At 40.5% G+C, this 20,286-nt stretch overlaps 1 protein-coding gene across 1 annotated transcript in view; it reads left to right on the top strand.

Annotated features, from left to right (window-relative positions):
• Positions 1–20,286, top strand: part of vwa8 (von Willebrand factor A domain containing 8) — a 77,760-nt gene that overhangs the window by 18,412 nt on the left and 39,062 nt on the right. Inside the window, exons 13-25 of the mRNA XM_042426284.1 lie at positions 3,744–3,904; positions 4,145–4,258; positions 6,382–6,571; positions 7,920–7,997; positions 8,139–8,254; positions 8,462–8,562; positions 10,184–10,290; positions 12,632–12,703; positions 13,631–13,707; positions 15,655–15,730; positions 17,306–17,441; positions 17,983–18,102; positions 18,295–18,500. Coding sequence (XP_042282218.1) covers positions 3,744–3,904; positions 4,145–4,258; positions 6,382–6,571; positions 7,920–7,997; positions 8,139–8,254; positions 8,462–8,562; positions 10,184–10,290; positions 12,632–12,703; positions 13,631–13,707; positions 15,655–15,730; positions 17,306–17,441; positions 17,983–18,102; positions 18,295–18,500 — 1,554 coding nt within the window. The remainder of the gene's footprint in view (positions 1–3,743; positions 3,905–4,144; positions 4,259–6,381; positions 6,572–7,919; positions 7,998–8,138; positions 8,255–8,461; positions 8,563–10,183; positions 10,291–12,631; positions 12,704–13,630; positions 13,708–15,654; positions 15,731–17,305; positions 17,442–17,982; positions 18,103–18,294; positions 18,501–20,286) is intronic.

Here is a 20,286-nt window from a genome sequence, read left to right as displayed (position 1 = left end):
TCACTCTTAGTCACACTTATCACTTTTTAACCACAAGGAGATTAAAATTATTGATTATAGAGTCGTGAAATCTGTGGTTCAAGACATTTTTACACTATCCCAATTCATCTTTCATCTTTCAATTCTAATTCTTGAGTTTATATAAGCAAACATCTCACAAATGTGAAAAAAAGACCCCCCCAAAAAAAGACCCAGCTCTTTCACAAACACCTCCACACTTGATGGACTGAAAAAAAAACACTGCTTCTATGCACTCTATGCACTGCCTGTTGGCACCTATGTCCTATCAGTCTCAAACTTTATGGCACATAGGCTACTTGCGTTGTTCTCTCCTGACTAGATCCTTGCTTGTGTTGTATCAACTCTCAGATGTATGTCGCTTTGGATAAAAGCTAAATGAATTGTAACATTGTAAATGTAATGCAAGGAAAGATATACAGTAGTTGGATAGATAAAGTTTATATAGAATTAGGGAAGCAATTTGGCTAAAAGACCCACATCTGGTTGCCATTACCTGCAATTCAGCCTACCACAAAATGACAGTGACTGGAAGATAGAGAGAAGACGTATATACGTGTTTATGAATGAAAAACTTTGTAAAAGCTCTCTGTGTGTGTTTGTGTGTGTGATTCTGTGTGTTGTAGTTAGCCGGGTGATGATTGTGCAGGAAACGGGTGTGCTGAAGTCTTATGTATTAATGCATCAATGTGCAGCTATTTTTAGCCGGCTGAGGTCAGGGGTGACTTGTGCTGCGGGAATTGCGGAATCTTTTGCCGGGCAATTCATCGTGTCAGCTCTGAAAATCCCATTTTTGGAAAACAAAGTGACATGTAAGGCTAGAGTGGAATCTAAATATAATATCTGATGGTGTATGCATGTGTGTGTGTGTCCTACAGTTGAAAAAAGTGAAATCCACTAAAAACAAAACAAGAAAAATGAGACATAATCAAGTTATTGATGTTCCACAGAAAATTAAATTTATTTCAGAATAGCAGTTTCCATTGTTAACTGAACACAGGGGACTAGAGGCTAAGGCAAACATAACATTGTATGCCTATAGTATTAGTAGTAGTATTATGTAGATATTTATCCAAGTATACGTGTACATATTCACACCTTTTACCTCTTGCTAGGTTTTCAACTAGTTGGAGCTAGAAATTAACAAATGATTGTCACATAATTGGCCAAAGGACGGGGTATGTTGGAGAGAATGCTTTCTCAACAGGAGGCATATAACCTCTAAAATAATTTGGAAAACAGAATCAAAACTTGTGTGCCATCGGCGGACATTGGAAGAGGCTAATTTTCTATTACTGTTTCACTGAAACAAGCAGGGGTCACTGGAGAGTTAGTTTGTAGTTAAGTCATAACCAGCCTGCCAATTTTTACATTTTAATTTAATTTTTAAAAAATTTTTTCAGAACTTTATTTTTATTCTCAGTGAAATCATATTATCCATAACAGTTCTGGAAGGAATAAGTGAAACATAAATCAATAAACAAATAAATAAATGAAATGGTAACATTAAGTTAAGATAAAAATAAATTTAAAAAAAAACCCACAAAGACACTAAACAATTGGATCCATAACAAATAAATAAGGATACATCTATATATCTATCTTCTAGTGGTTAGAGAGATAGATGAGTTGAGGTTCTCACTGCATTGATAAACTTATTATAGGACTCCATCTCTTATCAAACGTATTCTTTTGTAACGTTTGAGAGGAAGTTATCTGCTTCATCTCATAGATATCTCAGATCATTTGGGTCTACAAATTGTACATGCGTGGCTCAGGCTTTAACCATATTATAATATATTTCATTGCTGCCTCTAGTAAGATCTGCAGTAAGTAATTTGCAGCTCTTCCCTCTATGCCTTCAGGTTTTACTCCAGTAAAGCGATCCGTGGGTCTTGAGGGATGTCAGCGTGGAATACCTCTCTAAGAGCTCGATATACTTCTTCCCAGAATGGTCTTAGTTTAGAGCACGACCAGAATATTTGGATATGATTGCCTATTTGTGCTCCACAATATCTCCTGCATTTATTAGTGTCTGTCGGGCCCATCTTTGCCATTATCTGTGGTGTTCGAAAATATCTGGCAATAACTTTCCATTTCAATTCCCTCCATGTGTTTGAGCCGGTTACCAAGAGTGCTTCAGAGCATATTACCTTCCAATCCTCCCTTGATATCTCTTGCTGCATCTCAGCCTCCCATCTTTCTTTAATCTGTACTGAGTTCTTTGGGTTCATAAGTAAAAATTCCTGATATAAGCTAGAGATTACCTTTCCCTCATCATTCCCCAATTGGGAATTTATCAAGAATTTCTCTGTTCCTGTGATATTTACAATTTTGTCCCAGTCTTTGTGTTTTACTAGAAAATGACTCAATCGTAAATACCTAAAAAAGTCACTTTTAGGGAGGAGAAATCAGTTTCTTTCAAATCTTTCTTTCAAATCTTTTGAATCCTATATCTAATTGGGAAGGTGCAAAATTTCTAGTTAAGCCTATGCTTGTCAGAGGAGAAATTGAGCTAGATAGCCTAAATGAGGATTGCATTTCTCTCCATATTCTTAAGGTGAACATAGTCCACTCTCATTTCAGTCTTTTTCAGAGAACCATCTAGAAAGGGTAGCTCAAGTAAGCCTGCCAAATTTTTAAAAAAATCTGTTTGCATAGTGGAGGGGTAGTGGAGTCTGAAAAGCTTAATATACTGTAAGTGGGTAGAATGCAGCATGGAATAAATCATCTTATACCTACTGGTGAAAATCCAGGATGTGTAACTGGCACATCAGTTGCACAGTGTGTGGGCATATCGTTTCTTGCTGCTCTTCGCTGAGGTGACAAACTAAACATGTTTTTCTGATCAGGTCTACTTGCATTTGAAGGAGATAGACAGGCAGGCAGGCAAGCAGTCATGATGTTGGTAGGTTACCAGAAACAGGGAATGATTTGTCCCTGTGGCCGAGGAGACCAGGCGCTCTATCAGCAGTCACTCCATTAATGATGCTCAGAAATTATGAATGACGGAGGAGCGTGGACGAATGACTTCCTCTTAGCCTCTGCTGCTTCCTGGCCTCTTTGTTGTGACTAAAGAAGGCTGTCCATCTATCTATTACCTTAATTGATCATGCCTGCTGTTTGCTGGTATAATGGCACTTTGTTTTACACATAATTCATTATACTTCATAATAGAATATAATGGAAAATATAGAACCTGTCTTTGACTAATGCAGAATGTCTTCTTGCTGTGGAACAGTTAGCAGTTCAGTAGTCACTACCTGGAACAAATTGTGCAACTCCGCTTGTCTTCCTTCCTCTACCCTCTGTCTCTGCCATGACACGGTAGCGTGATAGTGGATATGACAGTCTTGCTCCACAGACGTTTTCCCTGGCACAGAAATATGCCAGTAACTGTTATCTGTAAAGCAAAGATATCAAATAAAGCAGCGAGGCCAGATCATGAATGGGGAGTGAGGATGTAGCCAAAGGAGGAGAAACTAGAAATCTAGTTTAGGATTGCAAGCAAATCTCTACTTGCTGTATACAGTTTCACTATGTGATGGTCAACCACTTCCTACATTTCTCTCAGTCACTTCACGTCCCCTAACTTTGTGCCTTATGTTCATTTGTTCCCCCCCCCCCCCCCCCCCCCCCCCACTCATACCTCATATCTTTTACTCTTTCCTCTTTGTCTTCATCCCACCCATCTCTCCCTCCACACCTTTCTCTTTCACTTCCAGGACATGACAGCCAGGGACCTTCTCCAGCAGAGGTACACTCTCCCTAACGGAGACACAGCATGGCGGCCGTCTCCACTGGTAACCGCTGCCATCGAGGGCAAGCTGCTGCTGCTGGACGGCATACACAGGGTCAACCTGGGAACCTTGGCTGTGCTCTCCAGGTACTTCAGATTCCTAAAATATACAGATTCCATTATTTACTTTATGTAATTCTGTACTGCTGCTCATTTAAGTGAATATAATTTACTTTTAAAGATTTCATACTGTTGCCTTTCAGGACTGAACTGAGCCAGTGTTGTAAATAAAAAATACAGACACACACACACATGCACGCACACACGCACTCGTCACACACATACATACACACTTCTCAGCTCTTTCCTCTGTGTTTTGTGTCCCAGGTTACTTCATGACAGGGAGCTGGATCTGTACGATGGCACCAGGTTGCTGAGGTGGGACAGATACCAGACACTGAAGGAACAGCTGCAGTTCAGTGATGAGCAACTGCAAGAGAGGTACGTACACACACACACACATACACACACACACACACACACAGGTCAGCACACAGGTAATTGTAGGTTAGGAAATATCAGGAGCATTTCTGAGGCAGAATTTGCATCAATTGTAAAAACACGACAGATGTGGTCCCCTGCTTTTCAAAGACAACAATAACTACATTCAGGATTAGCACCATGACAGGAAGAAAGACTCAAAGAAAGGGTGAGAGACAAATGGAGAGGGAGGCAGAGAGTAAAGAGGGAATTAAACCAAGATATGGCAAGAGAGTGACATTGATATTTGCGTAGCTGTCATCTTTTGAAGGCAAAGTGTCTCACTTGTACAGAGGACAGTAATGCCATTTACAACTCTCTCACACTTCAAAGTATCTAGAGGTAGAGAGAAAGACAGGTTAAGAAAATACAGTAAAGGCAAATAGTAATAAATGGAAAAGAGTAATGCTTATGTTTACACTGAATCTTATATCACCCTTCTTGGTCAGTATTCATATCATCCAACTTATTCTGAGCCTCCTGTCAGGCGTCAAAAAAATACACGAGTCTGCATTTGTTGGTAGGTTTGTCTCAATTTCAGAGACAGTTTGAGTAATAGAGCCATGTGTTTGAAGACGTATCAGACACCAAAAACACTGCTTCATGCTTTACAAAACTATGACACAGCCTTTTATCACTTGGTATTTATGTACTGTATGTGGAAAGCCGTTTTTGGTTTCGACCGTAACTGTCCCCCGTATTTTTTGGTAATGTATTGACTCATGAAGTGTGTGTGTGTGTCTGTGTCCATGCAGGTTTGTGTGCACATGTCTTAAAACCCACCTAACCTGGCAGGAAGGATGTTTGTGGTGGGGCGTCTGGGTTTAAATAAACCCACTTCCTCTTCCTCCACTCCTGTGGTTCAGACACAGTGTGTGTGTGTGTGCGTGTGTGTGTGTGCGCGCGTGTGCACATTTATGTGTGTGTGTTTATGTGTCCACCAGGTTTTTTATTGTGCATTACAGTACAGGTTTCAATTTCTCTGTCAATATCCAGTTCAAAATTTAATATTCCCAGTGAAGCAAACATAGGAATGACAAAGTCAGAAATGGAAAGGAAAGAACCAGCAAGTTGCTAGGCAACAGAATTTGTACCATATGTATATATATATACACACATATGCATATGAATGTGTGTTTGGGACCACATGTACTACCTCTTGTCTCTACTGGCTTGTGTGTTTGTGGGTTAAAGGTCCACACAGGACTGTAGTTTCTATCGCGCTCCTGTAGGATTTCCGACCATTTCTACTCACTGCCGGAGATGCATCATCCTGCTCCCGCTGAGATTCCGATCACTCCCGCCCGCAACAGTGTTTCCTATTGCAAATCATTCTTCCACATCCAGCATGACAAAAAAAGACATATTTATCCCAGTTTTGCTTTAGGCAGTAGATTAAAATGTTGTGGATTGTGTCCCTGGTCCCCTGATAGTTAATGTTGTTTCCCATAGCAACAGATAGAAATCACATGCATGAGTTGAGAACAGCAGTGAAATTGTTACCATTTACCAGATTTGGATAAGGGATGGCTATTTTGTTTAATGTTCTTGGTGTTCAAATTAAATTTACTACATTAGGAGGCTGAATATAGGGAGTAAAGGAGAGAGGAAGTGAGAGAGAGAGAGAGACAAACTAAACTCCAACGTACCTTTTATTTTGTAACACATTTGAATGTATAAGGGAATACAGCGCTTGGTTAAGTTAAATGTCTTCCCACACACTCATCTCTTGATGATGATGATGCTCAGCGCCCGCTTCCGCCCACGAAAGAGTAAATATATCCTGCTGCTGTGTGGGTGTCTCTGTGGGGTGATAGACACGGACTTTGCTGTCCTCTTGAATCAGAGGATTACACAGCCAGCTGTCAAAAGTCATGCTCTTGTCCCTGACATTGATTGGGTGGGACACACACACACACACACACACACACACACACGCACACGCACATCCGTGACAAACACCATGTGCACCTGCACTCCAACTCTGCTTGAACATGACTGAACAAATGTTCAACTGTGTGAATCTTATCCGGTATGTGTATGTGTGTGTGTGCGTGTGCGTGCGTGTGTGTGTGTATTTTCAGGTCAATCTTCCCCGTTCACCCATCTTTCAGAGTGCTGGCCCTTGCAGAGCCTCCCGTTGTAGGTGCCAACACAAGCAGCAGCAATAGCAGAGGTCAGCAGTGGTTGGGCCCAGAGTTGCTCACTATGTTCCTCTACCACTCTGTAACTCCGCTGGCTAAAGCAGAGGAGATCGGCCTCATACAGGGACTGGTGAGACACACAAACACACACTCACTCATATGTTGGTGCAGGTATCATTGCGATGAATTGCTCCAATCGAATGAAATACACTGAAATTGTATGTTTTACAACTTAGAGCTGTTTTCTATGCAGTACAGCTGATCATATTTGCTTTAGTTCTGTTTAAATGGATGCATTTATCTGAGATGGCACCATTATGTTATTATATACTGGAAACCCGGAAAGCAAATTCATTAATAAATATCTCAGTGCCATTAACAGTTATTTGCTTCCCCACTGTTTCTTTAATTTGATCATCTCTATTTCCTGATTCCTGCTGGTTTTGAAGTCGTTTTATCAGACATGAAAGCTTCCAAATACGGATAAAACCCAGTGTCGACTTTTATGTGTATGACTTTTATTTTGACTAGTTAGATCTGAGGGAACGTCTGTGTAGTGTTCAACAACGCGGGAGCTATTACAGGAGAATCGCGTTCATCTGGTACGTTTTTGCACAAAAGACATTCCAAGGAACTTAATACAAATGGGGAAGAAAAATGATATTTATATGCGGCGCTTGTTTGAGCCAGGACACAGTACAAAACAAACAGAGTTGACAAACAAGATTTAGTCCAGGACTCGTCAGCTTTTTTTGGAGCTCAGCAACAAGAAAGTTTTTCCAAACTATAATTGTGATTTGGCAGTGATGCTGCGTTCTGTGTTTCTCTGTTAGAGCAGTAACTTTGGACTGATGTGTCATGTTAAATAGCTTGTTGGCAACTCACAAACAAGTAAAGACAAAGTGAAATACAGACATTTCTCGGCCATTCATTGGGTCATTAAAGTGTCGTTATGTTACATGATTTGATGCCCTTGATGCGTTAGCTGGCGTCAGGTGTCAAGTACTCCGACAGCACAAACACACTTCTCCTTCAATTAGTTGTTGGGTTGAACGTAGTGAAGCTGCTCTGTTATATTTTCAGTTCTGGTCGTTAAAAGTTCATCTGGCTCAAAGATAGATTTGATTTCACTCAAGAAGGCTGTGGTGTTGATTTGTTGTTATTTCAGGTTTTGAAAAGAAGACATTTTTACCTTTAATTTGATAGTATGACAGTATAGAGACACAGAGACCACAGGGAGGAAGAGGAGGTGAATACTGCAGGAAAAGTTGCAGTTTTAGGATCTTAACCACCAAGACGACGTTGATTTGTTGTTTTATTTTATGTTTTGTAAAAGCTTTGCAAAAAAGATCACGTTTATGTATCAACTGGAAAAGAAGCCATTCTAGATAAAGGTTTCTGTAGTTCTAATCCATTTCTCTCCTTCTCTAAATACCATCATCTTCATCAGTTGTTTTTCTTTGTTTCTCTCTTTCCAGACTCCTAATGTGCCAAAGGAAGCAGCAGAGCAGCTATTGCACCTCACACACAGTCTCCGCAAGACAAACGACCCCACAGTAAGTGTGTGTGTGTGAGTGTGTGAGTGTGTGTGTGTGTGTGTGTGTGTGTGTGTGTGTGTGAGTGTGTGCTTTAACCAGTTTGTTTATGTGTGTCACTGCGATTTAAGAAATGTATTTGTGTACGGTGTGTGTCTCCAGGCACAGTCTCTGGCCTCTTCTCTCTCTACCAGACAGCTGTTGAGGATCTGTCGCCGTCTCTCTCAGTACCCCGAGGAGAGCATCGCTCACGCTGTCAATAAGGCTTGTCTCTCAAGGTACACACACACACACACACACACACACACACACACACAAACTCATACCCAAATTACTATACTCCTTTTTTATGTGTTGGATTCTTTAGCACTTTGTTCGTTTTTCATTTAAGTGCTATACCAAAAGGGAAGTTTTAAGCTACAGTATATCATTGTGTACACCAGTTATTAAGTGTGTGTGTGTGTGTGTGTGTGTGTGTGTTTTAGGTTCCTTCCCAGCCTGGCCCGCGCCTCTCTCCAGAAAAGCCTCGCCAACTGCTCCATACAAGACGCACCAGATCCTGCTGAACACACTAATGACTACAGCTGTGAGTTCCAGTCACTTAGCTAACATTTATTCAATTACTCAGTTTTTCTAATACATTTCATAGAGTAAACAGAGTTTTGCTGCTGTTTTGGCTCAGACAGAGGTTTCGATGATATCACCCACTGATTCAGTTTCAGTATTACAGTATAAACCTTGTGTTCAGTTATGAGTCAGAACTCAGGGTTTCTCACTTCTAGTAATTAAAAACGAAAACTAAAAATCTGCATAAAAGCGCTTTCATACATGAGTAAATATTTCTGGTAACTGTGGTCAACCAACCACTTTTCTTTACTGCAGGTGTCAATGTTTTTTTTTTACACGCCGGTTTGTTACTGTAGCTCTATTACACATATCGATTTTCCACCTCTGACTGTAAACAAATGCAGCACAGACAAATGTTTTGTCTAAAAGCTGCAGATGGAGAGTATGACTGAGCTGTCCTCGAAGAAAATAAATCATTCAGACCAACATAATTTCTGTCTCTGAAAAATAAAAATAACACAATCACCCTAGCCTTCGTCAGAAACAAGACTCTCATCTGAGTTATGCATGCAATCAGTATGATTACAGATAAAATGGATGTTTTCCAGAGAACCAGTAATGATTTTCAAATGATTATCACAATCAGTCAAGATCACTTTCAATATGTTAGAGTATGTCACTATTAGAATATGTAAAAATGTAAAAAAAAAAAAAATGCTGGAAAATCGTTGGATACACTGAACTGAAACATCTTTTAGTCATACAGTACATATTTAACAAACACATTCTGCTGTTGTTCCTTCTATTCGCAGTTTAATTATTTCTTTGGGGTTTTTTTTGTATTTCACTCCTTATTTTAACAGTGTTACAAAAGAATGCACATATACAAAGATAAATCATAACAAATTATATCTAACAAATTAAGAGAGAAACATTATTGACCGAAAAGGTCTATTATGCCTGCCCTTTTTACCACAAACGAAAAACAAATAATACAGAACAATAGTCCCAAAATACAAGATCAAACATGTCTTTCACCTTTATGTTCATACCTCAGTTTTATATTTGTTCACTATGTTATTTTTGAACATTTTTTTTTAATTATTTAATTTATTTACTAATTTTTTATATGTCTTATACTATATTCTTTTCTCTTGTGTCCTATACTTTATAAATTCCTTGTAGAGTGTATTTTCCTTTTTGAACGCATTTTGTAGCCCTTTAGTGATCCATGGCTTGTCCAGATATTTTTGTTTCCCACTGCACTCTATTAAATAGATGCGTTTATCTAATAGATGTGTTAATGTTGCCACAAACGCATGGTAAGCTCTATCAGGATCGTCAGTCTAAACCTCTCTCCAGTTTTGTTTCATCAGGTCGATCTTAAAAGCTGCAGTTTTATAAGGTGGTTGGCAGTGTCAGATATTGTGCTAAAGAATGAATGTACTGTAGATTAACTTATGAATGGGGACTCACACTTCCAGAGGTTAAAGAAGCAGGTAATTGTAGTAGGTCATTAGCTCAAATCTCAAGACTCTCAAGAACGGACAGCAGAGGATGTTCAAACCTACACACACACACACACACACACACACACACACACACACACAGTGACGACTGCCTTTCCTGTATTTCTCTAGGTATGGTAAAGGACGGTATATTGACTATTGGCAATGTGTCAGCTCCCATCTACAACCCCAACGAGAAAATGAAGGTTCCAGATGTGCTCTTCTATGATAATCCCCAGGTAATTAAACACTTACTTACAGTCAAATATACTTAGTGAGATACATGAAAACATTTTACCAAGGCCTTGTGCGATTGTAGTGGAGGGCCGGCAAAATGTTTATTTCCAGGACATGACCCGCATTTTAATCACATAAAGGCAAAAAGCTGGATTAGAAACAATAAAGAATAATCTCAGCTATTTTTTTTTCCTCTCAAACTGAGAAAGATCACTATGTATTCTTCACAACACAATATTCAGAGCATTGTTCATTCAAATCCGGTCATATTCCAATAAAAAGGCAACTCTGATCCTTTCTTTTTCCCTTTAGCGTCATCCCTCTTGTTGTTATTAATATCGCTCTGTCCTTGTTGTACTGTAAGACATTATTTCATTACGAAGGATTTTGCTTTTAGTTCTGGTATTAGCTGATATTACCCAAAGCCAAGCTCTTTATTGTTCCTGCTAGGCCCTTTTGAGATACACTGGAGTCTCAGAGATGCTAATCTCAGTCCTGGTCTGGCAGTGCAATCTGCCCCAGTACACTGTAACTGACCCCTGAATCCTGTTATTGATGGTTTGCAAACTCACTTTAATTCTCTTCGGTATTTTGTGTCTCGGTCCGTGCAGCAGGAAAAAAACTATCCTTGATTTATTTGGTAGATACAGTATATCTATAAAGTTGGATATGATGGGGTTTAACTTTCAGTCAACAAAAAGTCACAGCTGCTCTCTGCAGTGATTGTCCAGATGTGAATACTGTAGGCGTGAAATGGGCAGAACTCCAGGTTTCTTCAGTCTTCGCAGTCCTACTTCTGTCACTGTTGATGTGCACTGTTTAACTGCACCAACCGCCTCCGTGCTGGCAGAGATTACAGACAATTTGCTTTCATTAAAGAGACAGGAGGAGTGCGGCCGTAATCGGAATCAATTTCTCAACAGTAGCCGGGACAGATAAATGGACTCCTCTTTTATCTTCAAGTTCTGCAATCCAATATTTTGTTTTCTCTATCATGTTTTTTCATCTCTAGTATCAACATAATTCCTATCTGACTTTATGTACCAGCTTTGCGCCCCCCTTTCATTGACAGCCATATGTAAAAGAACTACCAGACTGAAGTCTTGGTAGTTATCAGTTACTGTTCTGCTCAGCTACATACATTTATTTTAGTTTAATTTAGTTGACAGCAGGTTTATAGAGTAGAGGTATATCTTAGATTTAACAGGTGAAACATATATAAACTTCGGAGTCACTGTCACATGTGTCTGATCCCCATCTTATTGACAGCTGTGTGTGACTTAACCACAGCGTGCCCAGAGAGGAACCAGCTAAATAAATGACACTGACATCCTCTGGCAATACTGATGACGCTATGTGACCCAGATTTATCTCTTTCCCACTCTCTATTCCTCTGTCCTCATTCTGCCCTTTTTTTCTCTGCCTGCTTGTTTTGGAGAATGGAATAAGAGTGGATGAGATAGGATGAGAGCAAGGAGGATGCCCTACTTTTGAATGACCTGTTTTCTGTCTTCAGAGTTGAAGCACAGTTGTAAAAAAGCAGAGGGGAGGAGAAAGCAAACCCGGAAATTTTTACACAAACACTTGTGTTTTTAAGCTGAATTTTATTTCCAAATGTATGGAGATACTTTTGTGTCGTTATTATGCAATCAAACAGAATAGGTCTGAAAGCAAAACTATTGACACTGCAATCAAAAAATGTTTTATTGCAAGTAAAATAAATTTGTGATTTAAAATGCAAATCCAAAAGTTTTGTTTGCAAATCTAGAAATTTTGTTTGTAAATCCAAAAGTTTTGTTTGCTGTTGAGCTGAGTCTCGTAGGCGGGACCTATGCTGAAAGATGGAAGACACATCTCTATTGGCCTCGATCGATTTGGACCTCAAAACTCCCTCTCTCGTTTACTAACTGTGGATGTTGCCAAGCTGTCACTCCGATTGTGACTGGCCAATAGAGACGTGTCTTACATCTTTCAGCATAGGTCCCGCCCACAAGATTCAGCTCAACAGCAAGCAAAACTTTTGGATTTGCAAACAAAAGTTTTTGATTTGCATTTTAATCACAAATTTATCTTACTCGCAGGAAAACATTTTTTGATTGCAGTGTCAATAGTCTTGCTCTCAAATCTATTTTTTGATTACAAACCTTTTCTGTTTGATTGCATAATATTGACACAAAAGTATCTCCATACAAACGGGGAACACATTACTTTTTTCAGAATGTTCGTATGGGAAAAGCAATTTAATACGATGCCCATCTGAGCTCAAAGTCTGTAAGTCCATAAACAACTTCTAACATATGAGTTACTTAATGTGAACGTTTGTCTGTTTAAATGTCTCTGCAGCATATGATGGTGATGGAGGACATGTTGAAAGACTTTCTATTAGGAGAGCACCTCCTCTTGGTGGGCAACCAGGTGAGTGAAATATCACTAGATTTTACTGTAATTTCTTGCTTTACTTAAACTTCTCCTGTTCTCAGGAAAGGCCCTTGTTGCGACCAATCACTGGGTCTAAAGAGACTTTTGTCCATAGGGGTCCAGTTATGATCCTGTAATATACTGTATGTCAAATTCTGGTGTCATATAAAATATAAAACAGAGGTGAGACTTGTGCTTGGACAGGTGGGTGTATAGTGTTTTTGCCACAGTGGAGAAGTAGTGAAGTAGACCAGACATGTCAGCCCTGCTTGAGCATGAAGGGATGAGTTATGAAACAGGCCTCCCTGAACCTTGATGTCACTCTCAGCTCGCTCTGAGCAAAAGGAAGCAAGGAGCACTTCCTTGGGGACGCTCTGTGCCCCCAGTCTGGTCGTAATGGGCAGGGTTAAATGGAGGAGGAAGGGGGAGGAGGGAGAGAAGTGGACATGGTGTACTGGCAGTCTGGAGGAGGTGGTATTTTTGCAATAATGTTTATGCGTGTGTGTGTGTGTGTGTGTGTGTGTGCTCGTGAGAGAGAGAGAAAGAGAGAGAGAGAGAGAGAGAGTGGGTGAATCTATTTGCAAATCTGAGTGCATGACCATGCATGGGTGAAGCTGAGACATTAGGAGCTGTCAGAGTGGCTTACTGGATGTCTGACAGACTGGCCGAGAGACTCACCAGTCATCCTGGAGAGTCAGGCACTGTGGGAAGCCAGTGGGAGTCCCAGAGAACAGCCCCTGTCAGAGCGTAGCACCATCAAAACTAGGGGACACACTCAGCTCTCCCTCTCAGCGCTGCCTCTCTGCAGATGGAATAGACACCTCTTCAATTCTCTTGACAGTCTATGTCAACTGAAACATGTTGATGTATTAGGTTGCATTTCATTTAATTGTGTAATTGTTTTATTTTCATATCCCTCTGTAGGGTGTGGGTAAGAATAAAATAGTGGACCGGTTCCTGCACCTTCTGAACCGGCCCAGAGAATACCTGCAACTCCACAGGTGAGGAGAAATGTGTTATGATTGTAGGTTCAAAGTGTAAACGTGTTTTGCCAAAATAAGTTTTTTCCCCACTATGAATTGAGGAACTAGAGAATTTAATCCACTGGCTTTTGAGCATGTATCTGTTTACTTTCCCTCTGCGCCTAGAGCCATGAAGAATAGGCAAATTAGGAAGAACTGTCAGTCAACTGTGGTCTTTATTGTCTTTTATGATCCTGTTTTGAGCTTCTGCAGGAACCCCTTAAGAGACAAGTATATGCCTAGCTCCACTAAACAATCTTTTGTTTAGTAGGCTTGTCCGACTTTTTCATTTCTCGGCCATCATCTCAAACCCTCTCTGAATATCTTTCTCTAAAAGAGCATAATAGGTTCTTTTCCATTCGCTATTTCGGTCACTCAGCTGCTTATATGCGTCCAATCAATGTATTCATGTCTATAGATAAGAAAGATAATTGGCAAGTAGTGATAGTAACAAGATTTTTTCTTTTTTTTAGCAGTAAAGTTTGACAGTGTGGGAGTCAATCCTTCACAGCATTTTAACACCGGATACTCGATCTGCTCCCTAAAAGGATATCTGCTTCTACATCAGTCACCTGTATCATCTATAAATTATGATGATTTTAGGGAGGAATAATCACATATGTTTCCCTATTAAAGGCAGCTATATTTCCATCTAAAGGTGTCAAAAAGTATTTTAGTCCCCTGTAAATTAGGCCGTCCTTCACCAGAACAAGGGCTTAACACGCCCCTATTAAAGAATAAGCAAGTGAAGAAGTCCTTGTTAACTCATTCACAGCTTCTATAAATACTCACGCACCTGAGGAAAATTAGGTCAGAGTTGCTCATCCATAGATCAATGCGTTGTGTCCCGTGAAATCAGCCCTGCTGTTGAGTGTAGTTTAGATCAATCTGAGGCCTTGTATTGATCTTGGCATTAATAACAGAGAAATGTTTTGCATGCCAATGACTATGTGATGGGATATAGTCAACAATATGCCAATAAATGTAATCACTGAAGTAACACAAGGAAGATAAAGTGAAACCATACATGAATGGCGGATTCAATCTCTTTGCAGTGGGTAATGAGACTTACAGCGCATCCACATGTAGGTACAACCTCTCGCTGTGTCCGTGTAGTTTGTCAAAGTCTTGTGAAAGTCGAAGTGGAGCTGAGCATCAGGGGTGGCCTGGTTAGCGACTGTAGCAGCAGCTAATATTAGACCAGGGCAGCGGCAGGAAGATCTGTGCATGTGGCTTTCGCGAGCCTGTGACTGAAAGCCTACAGAGATGTGGCTCAGAAAAGCAAGAGAGATGCAGCTATCCAGGAAGGAAACTAGGACAGCTCCTGGGTCAGACTGTGAGGTATCGAGGAGAGAGAGAGAGAGAGGGTGAGGGGCGGGGGAGGCTTGGTAGGTGCTGGAGGGGGGTGTTTGAAGTATGAAATGTTCAGAGAAAGAGGGAGGGATAATTTTGGAAAGTCCCTGGAGAGTCAAAGTTGTTGGGAGAAGATTCAATGTTATTTTTTAGTTGTTTGGCCTGTTTGACTCAAATACAGTGTTACTGACGCCCTTTTATACTGGTCTGCATCTCCGGTGATCAAATGGTATTCAGGTAAAGAACTACTGCACTAAAGACTTGTGAGACCATAACAACAAAGTACAAATAGAGCTAATTATTTTTAAAATCATCACTTATGGTTGTTTTAGATATAAACGGTTGAAAATCGTATTTTTATAGTTGAGTTATTATACTATTATAGCTATTTGGGAGTATTATAAACTATTTAAAGAGAAACACTGATGTCAGAGTTCATTAGAAAGAAATGTATGTTTTAACACTATATAAATGAAAGAAAAACTGCAATTTGATACGCTTTTATGTATGAATGTCTACAGTAATTTTGCCTGTGTGTGTGTTTGTGTGTAACCCTGTTTTCTGCTCCGCCAGGGATACAACAGTCCAGACTCTGACCTTGCAGCCCTCAGTCCGAGATGGCATCATCATGTACGAGGACTCACCTCTGGTCAGTTAGTAACACACACACTTCTTTTGTAGTCACTTGTACAGGATTATTGTCCTTACATACGGAGGATTAAAGGAGGAAACTGAGACTTTTCATATCAGTCACAGTCAGTCATAGTCCTGTCTGTATTCAGATGCCACTGTGGTCTTTCCATCGCCAGAGACTAATATTGCATTTACATTGTGTCCTAATTTTTTAATGTAAGTACATGTTCAGCCAGTTAGTTTTTTGTAAATGGACTTGGTGAGACATTCATGTATGAATGACAGGAGGCGCTTTGAAATTGTACTTCAGCAACCCACACTTCTGATCTCAGAATACCCACGTCTCCCTATCAGTGTTCACGTACTGTCAAATTTAAAAGGTTGAACTGTCTAGTACATGCAGGGTGATGAAATTTAACAATTTATTTTGGAGCAGATTTTAGTCAGAAGGCAATTTACAAATCCTGTGAATCTGTGGCCCATGCTGCTCGCTGTGAGTGTACAGAATATTCAACTGACTCCACAGCAGCCAGACTAAGACAGGCACACATGTAAACAGATTGGTTTCATTTGCTCCGGTCACTCGGGGGGCCAGATTTACTAAGAAAATGGCATTGGGCAAATGCGTGCAGTGGTTTTCATTGAGTCTTCATCGGCAATCTGCATGTATTCAGCGTCGATTTACTAAGACGGCAGCTCATCACGCAGGCAGTCAGCTCCTGGACCACAGGGACAGCCCTCCGAGGTGCATGTTACAAGTGAAGACCAGCTCATAGGGGTTTCGTCCTCGTCCACTATTTGCTTTACACTAATCAGATAATATGCTCCTTAAAAATATAATAATTGGTTTATTTTTCTTTCAAATGATCTTTTTTTAGTTATATACAAGTCTAGATTTTAATGCACGTTTCTTTTCCCACCACAGTTTTCCTTGTGGCTTTAGTAAATCCCATTTATGCTATGTTAAGCCTGGTCTTCAGAGACAAAGAATTTTCCATACAAAACTGACTGCTGCACACTGATTGACCGTAGTAAATCCAGTGGAATACATAATCTACCTCTGTTAACATGACTCCTCTTATTATTTGTACGATCCTCCCTTGAATGCATTTGCAACGAGGAAAGAGCTTTAGTAAATCTGGCCTTCGGTGTACTGTGTCTGGAATTTATTTACATAAGTTTGGCATCTGTAATAACGTTGTACTTACTTACTTAAGGGAATTGCTGAGATCTGAGAATGCGGCTTCATTATTGAAACAAAAAGCCAGATGGAGAGACAAGACAGGACAGGTTTCCAAAATGGCACAACAACTGTGACGGTCTTTAAAATGTGCATATTGTTTCCTCTTGTTAACTAATGGAGAGCCACCAAACATCATATCAATTGTTCTCTAAAATAGATTATAAGGGAGGAAAGTCTCATATGTAAGTTCAGTTATTGGTTAGTGCCTGTACTGGCAGAGTTAATCAGTTTTCTCATTGTTCAGTCAAAATAATCAACATGTCCGCTGAGTTTTGTATCAGTGAAATGAATTAGCACCTCGGTCACGGCAGAAAAATAAGATGTTACTGTGTCGATGTGTGTGTGCAGGTGAAGGCAGTGAAGATGGGACACATATTAGTGATCGACGAGGCCGACAAAGCTCCCACTAACGTCACCTGCATCCTCAAAACCCTCGTGGAGAGCGGAGAGATGATTCTGGCGGACGGACGCCGAATCATCTCAGGTACAAACACACACACACATTTACACGTACATGCAGTCATGCAGGGTTGAACACATTGACATGTCCCAGATACGGTGTGCTGACAGAAGCAGGACCATTCATGGACTAGTTGAGGATTGGATGTCCTAAAAGACAAACATATGTAAGACAATAGATGCAGGCCACTAAATGAGGCTTATGATAAAAGCCTTTATGGACAGGAACCAGTAGAATTTGGAGCACGCTGGACCGTAAATGTGTCGTTTTTCCGTGTAGTCTCAGGTACTGTAATCACACTAGTTGCCGGCAGCTTCTCCATTCCTGAGAGGCTCTTCCTCCCAGAGGAATGTAAACACAGTGCTGAGACTTCATAAACACAAACTTGAGACAGCCCCGATGCTTTCAGGACAGCAGAGATGTGTGTGAGGTGTGTGTCACTCACACAAATCAAATCAAAACATTACAAATTAAAAAGAAGGTAGAGGCAGAAACGGGAAGAACGAGTGCTTGTGTTGGTGTGTTTGTGTGCCACTATCTAACTAGAACTGTGTCTTTTCCAAAGATCCACTTGAAGCCGAGGGGAGGACGAACACCATTGTCATGCACCCAGACTTCAGAATGCTTGTTTTAGCTAACCGACCCGGCTTTCCCTTCCTCGGCAACGACTTTTTCGGAGCTCTAGGTACACACGCATGCACAACATCCACGTCCTACTACAGAGGACCATCAATTTTCTATTTTAATTAATGACAAAGTCCTTTTGTAAAGAGTATTACGACCATATAGAGAGAGAGAAGCCAATATTACGCTACTAAAGCTACAAGAAAGTGAGCATGTATCACTATAAGAAGGATGACTAGTTATTGTTGCATAGGTGACATCTTCAGCTGCCATGCGGTGGACAATCCAAAACCCCAGGCAGAGCTGGCTATGCTAAAGCAGTACGGCCCCGACGTCCCTGATGCTACTCTGCAGAAGCTCGTGGCCGCCTTCGGAGAGCTGAGATCCATGGCCGACCAGGGCACCATCACTTACCCCTATTCCACCCGAGAGGTGGTCAACATAGTCAAACACCTCCAAGTAAGAATACAACAGCACACACATACGATACTCTGCTGTACAACCGATAAACACTTCTTTTGCTTTTTTATTTCTTGGGGTTTTGTCTGAGACTATTTCTTATCAATAATTCATAAAGACACCGTGACCTTAATCCTGCACTGCTAGAAGCTTAAATAATGCAAGAAGGTGTCCTCATAACACAGCTGTGACAGAGAGGGGAGACGGTGCTCCCTCCTCAGCCTGGACCGACAAGATACACACACACATGAACACACATAATCGCACAATATTGGCCACAGTTATCTTAAATGAAAGGTCTGTGACTTAAAGAGAGAGAGGTTGAGAGATGGATGCAGAGAGAGACATTGAGCAATAGAAAAACAATTCATCTAGGGTCATGATAGAAACAGAAAAACACATCATTTGTCATACATCACATTATCTGTGCTCCCAAAGAATTTCTTGCTGTGTGCCATTTGGGTTACAAAGTACCCCCTCATCTGCTTCATCTCTGCTTTTCTCTCCCTCCACCCACCCATTTCACCATTTATCCAGCCACTTCCCTCATTATTCAGAACCCACAGATGTGTACCACAAAACATCCATAGCAGATAGCTGAGAGTAATTATGGTCATGTTTCACATCCGTGTTGTTTGGGAGTCTTTACATCATCAAAGCAACATATCTCATGCTGAATGTGATTCTCATACTCCTTACTCGGTATGAAATTATCCATCAACTATAATAACTCCTTATTTTCATTAGTTAGATACACATGATACCATGGTTCCCATAATTTTAATGCAATTTTATCGTTTTGCCACTGTAGTTGTGTCTACTCACTTCTCCATCTCCTGCCTGCTAGGAGAAATGTGGAGGTTACTCAGACTTCATTTCACCTTCCTCTCCTTCTCTTTCATAATCACCTGTAGGCTGCTGTTTACACTTGCTCTGCCATCACCAGGGAAAGAAAAAAACAATTTTGTTTGTGTGAACGGCCGCATGCCGCAGTACACACACACGCTTATTTTGTCTGCATTTTATGTCACGTCCCCCCCTCTCTCCTTGTGCTTTGAGTTCTTTAGAAATGTACACATTATTTAGTCCTGAGTGAAGGGCAGGAAAAACATGGGAGACCAGAAGAACAGGTCTTAGAGAGGAGGGAAATTGGGATCAATAATTCAGTGCACAGGGACAAGCCCTTATGGTTGATTTCCCCACTGGCCAGCCTGTTCTGTCATCAATCACCACCACTATTGACATCTGCAGGAGTGGGACAGATACAGGATCATTTCATGGAAGTCTAAATTGCTTGTTTTGAGGCAGTAGCCGATGTTGGTTCTAATTACCAGTTCACGTTTGGTCATAATTGCACCTTTGTGTTAGCCAGGAATCCATTCCAATACAGTCTGATGCTCCTTCAATCTATGTTTTAGTTGTAACCAGTTGGGATTATTGATTGTACAGCAATTTATAGGCCTAACAGTGTAAATACATTGTAATATGTAGGTCTGAGAGTGCAATTATGGTCCAGATAATACCCCAGGGCTGTTAAGTCATTGAAATTATTGTGTCTTTTTAAAAAGTGTATACATTCATACGCCATAAATTGCATTTATGGCCGCACCTATTATGTACATTAATTTTTTTCAATTAATCAGCAGCAGGGCAGGGTGTCAAACCTCAGTGCTCTTTTGATAGTGAGCAAGTTGTGTCCATAGCCCTGAGTATCAATAACAGTCTGGTCAGATTCATAATGTTTACTTCTTTGATCAGATAGTTCTTTAAATCACTCAAAGTGAGG

Source organism: Thunnus maccoyii, chromosome 11 (genome assembly GCF_910596095.1).
Source record: "Thunnus maccoyii chromosome 11, fThuMac1.1, whole genome shotgun sequence".
NCBI lineage: Eukaryota > Metazoa > Chordata > Actinopteri > Scombriformes > Scombridae > Thunnus > Thunnus maccoyii.
The sequence above is the reverse complement of the archived record's forward strand: the minus strand, read 5'-3'. Positions and strand labels throughout refer to the sequence as shown.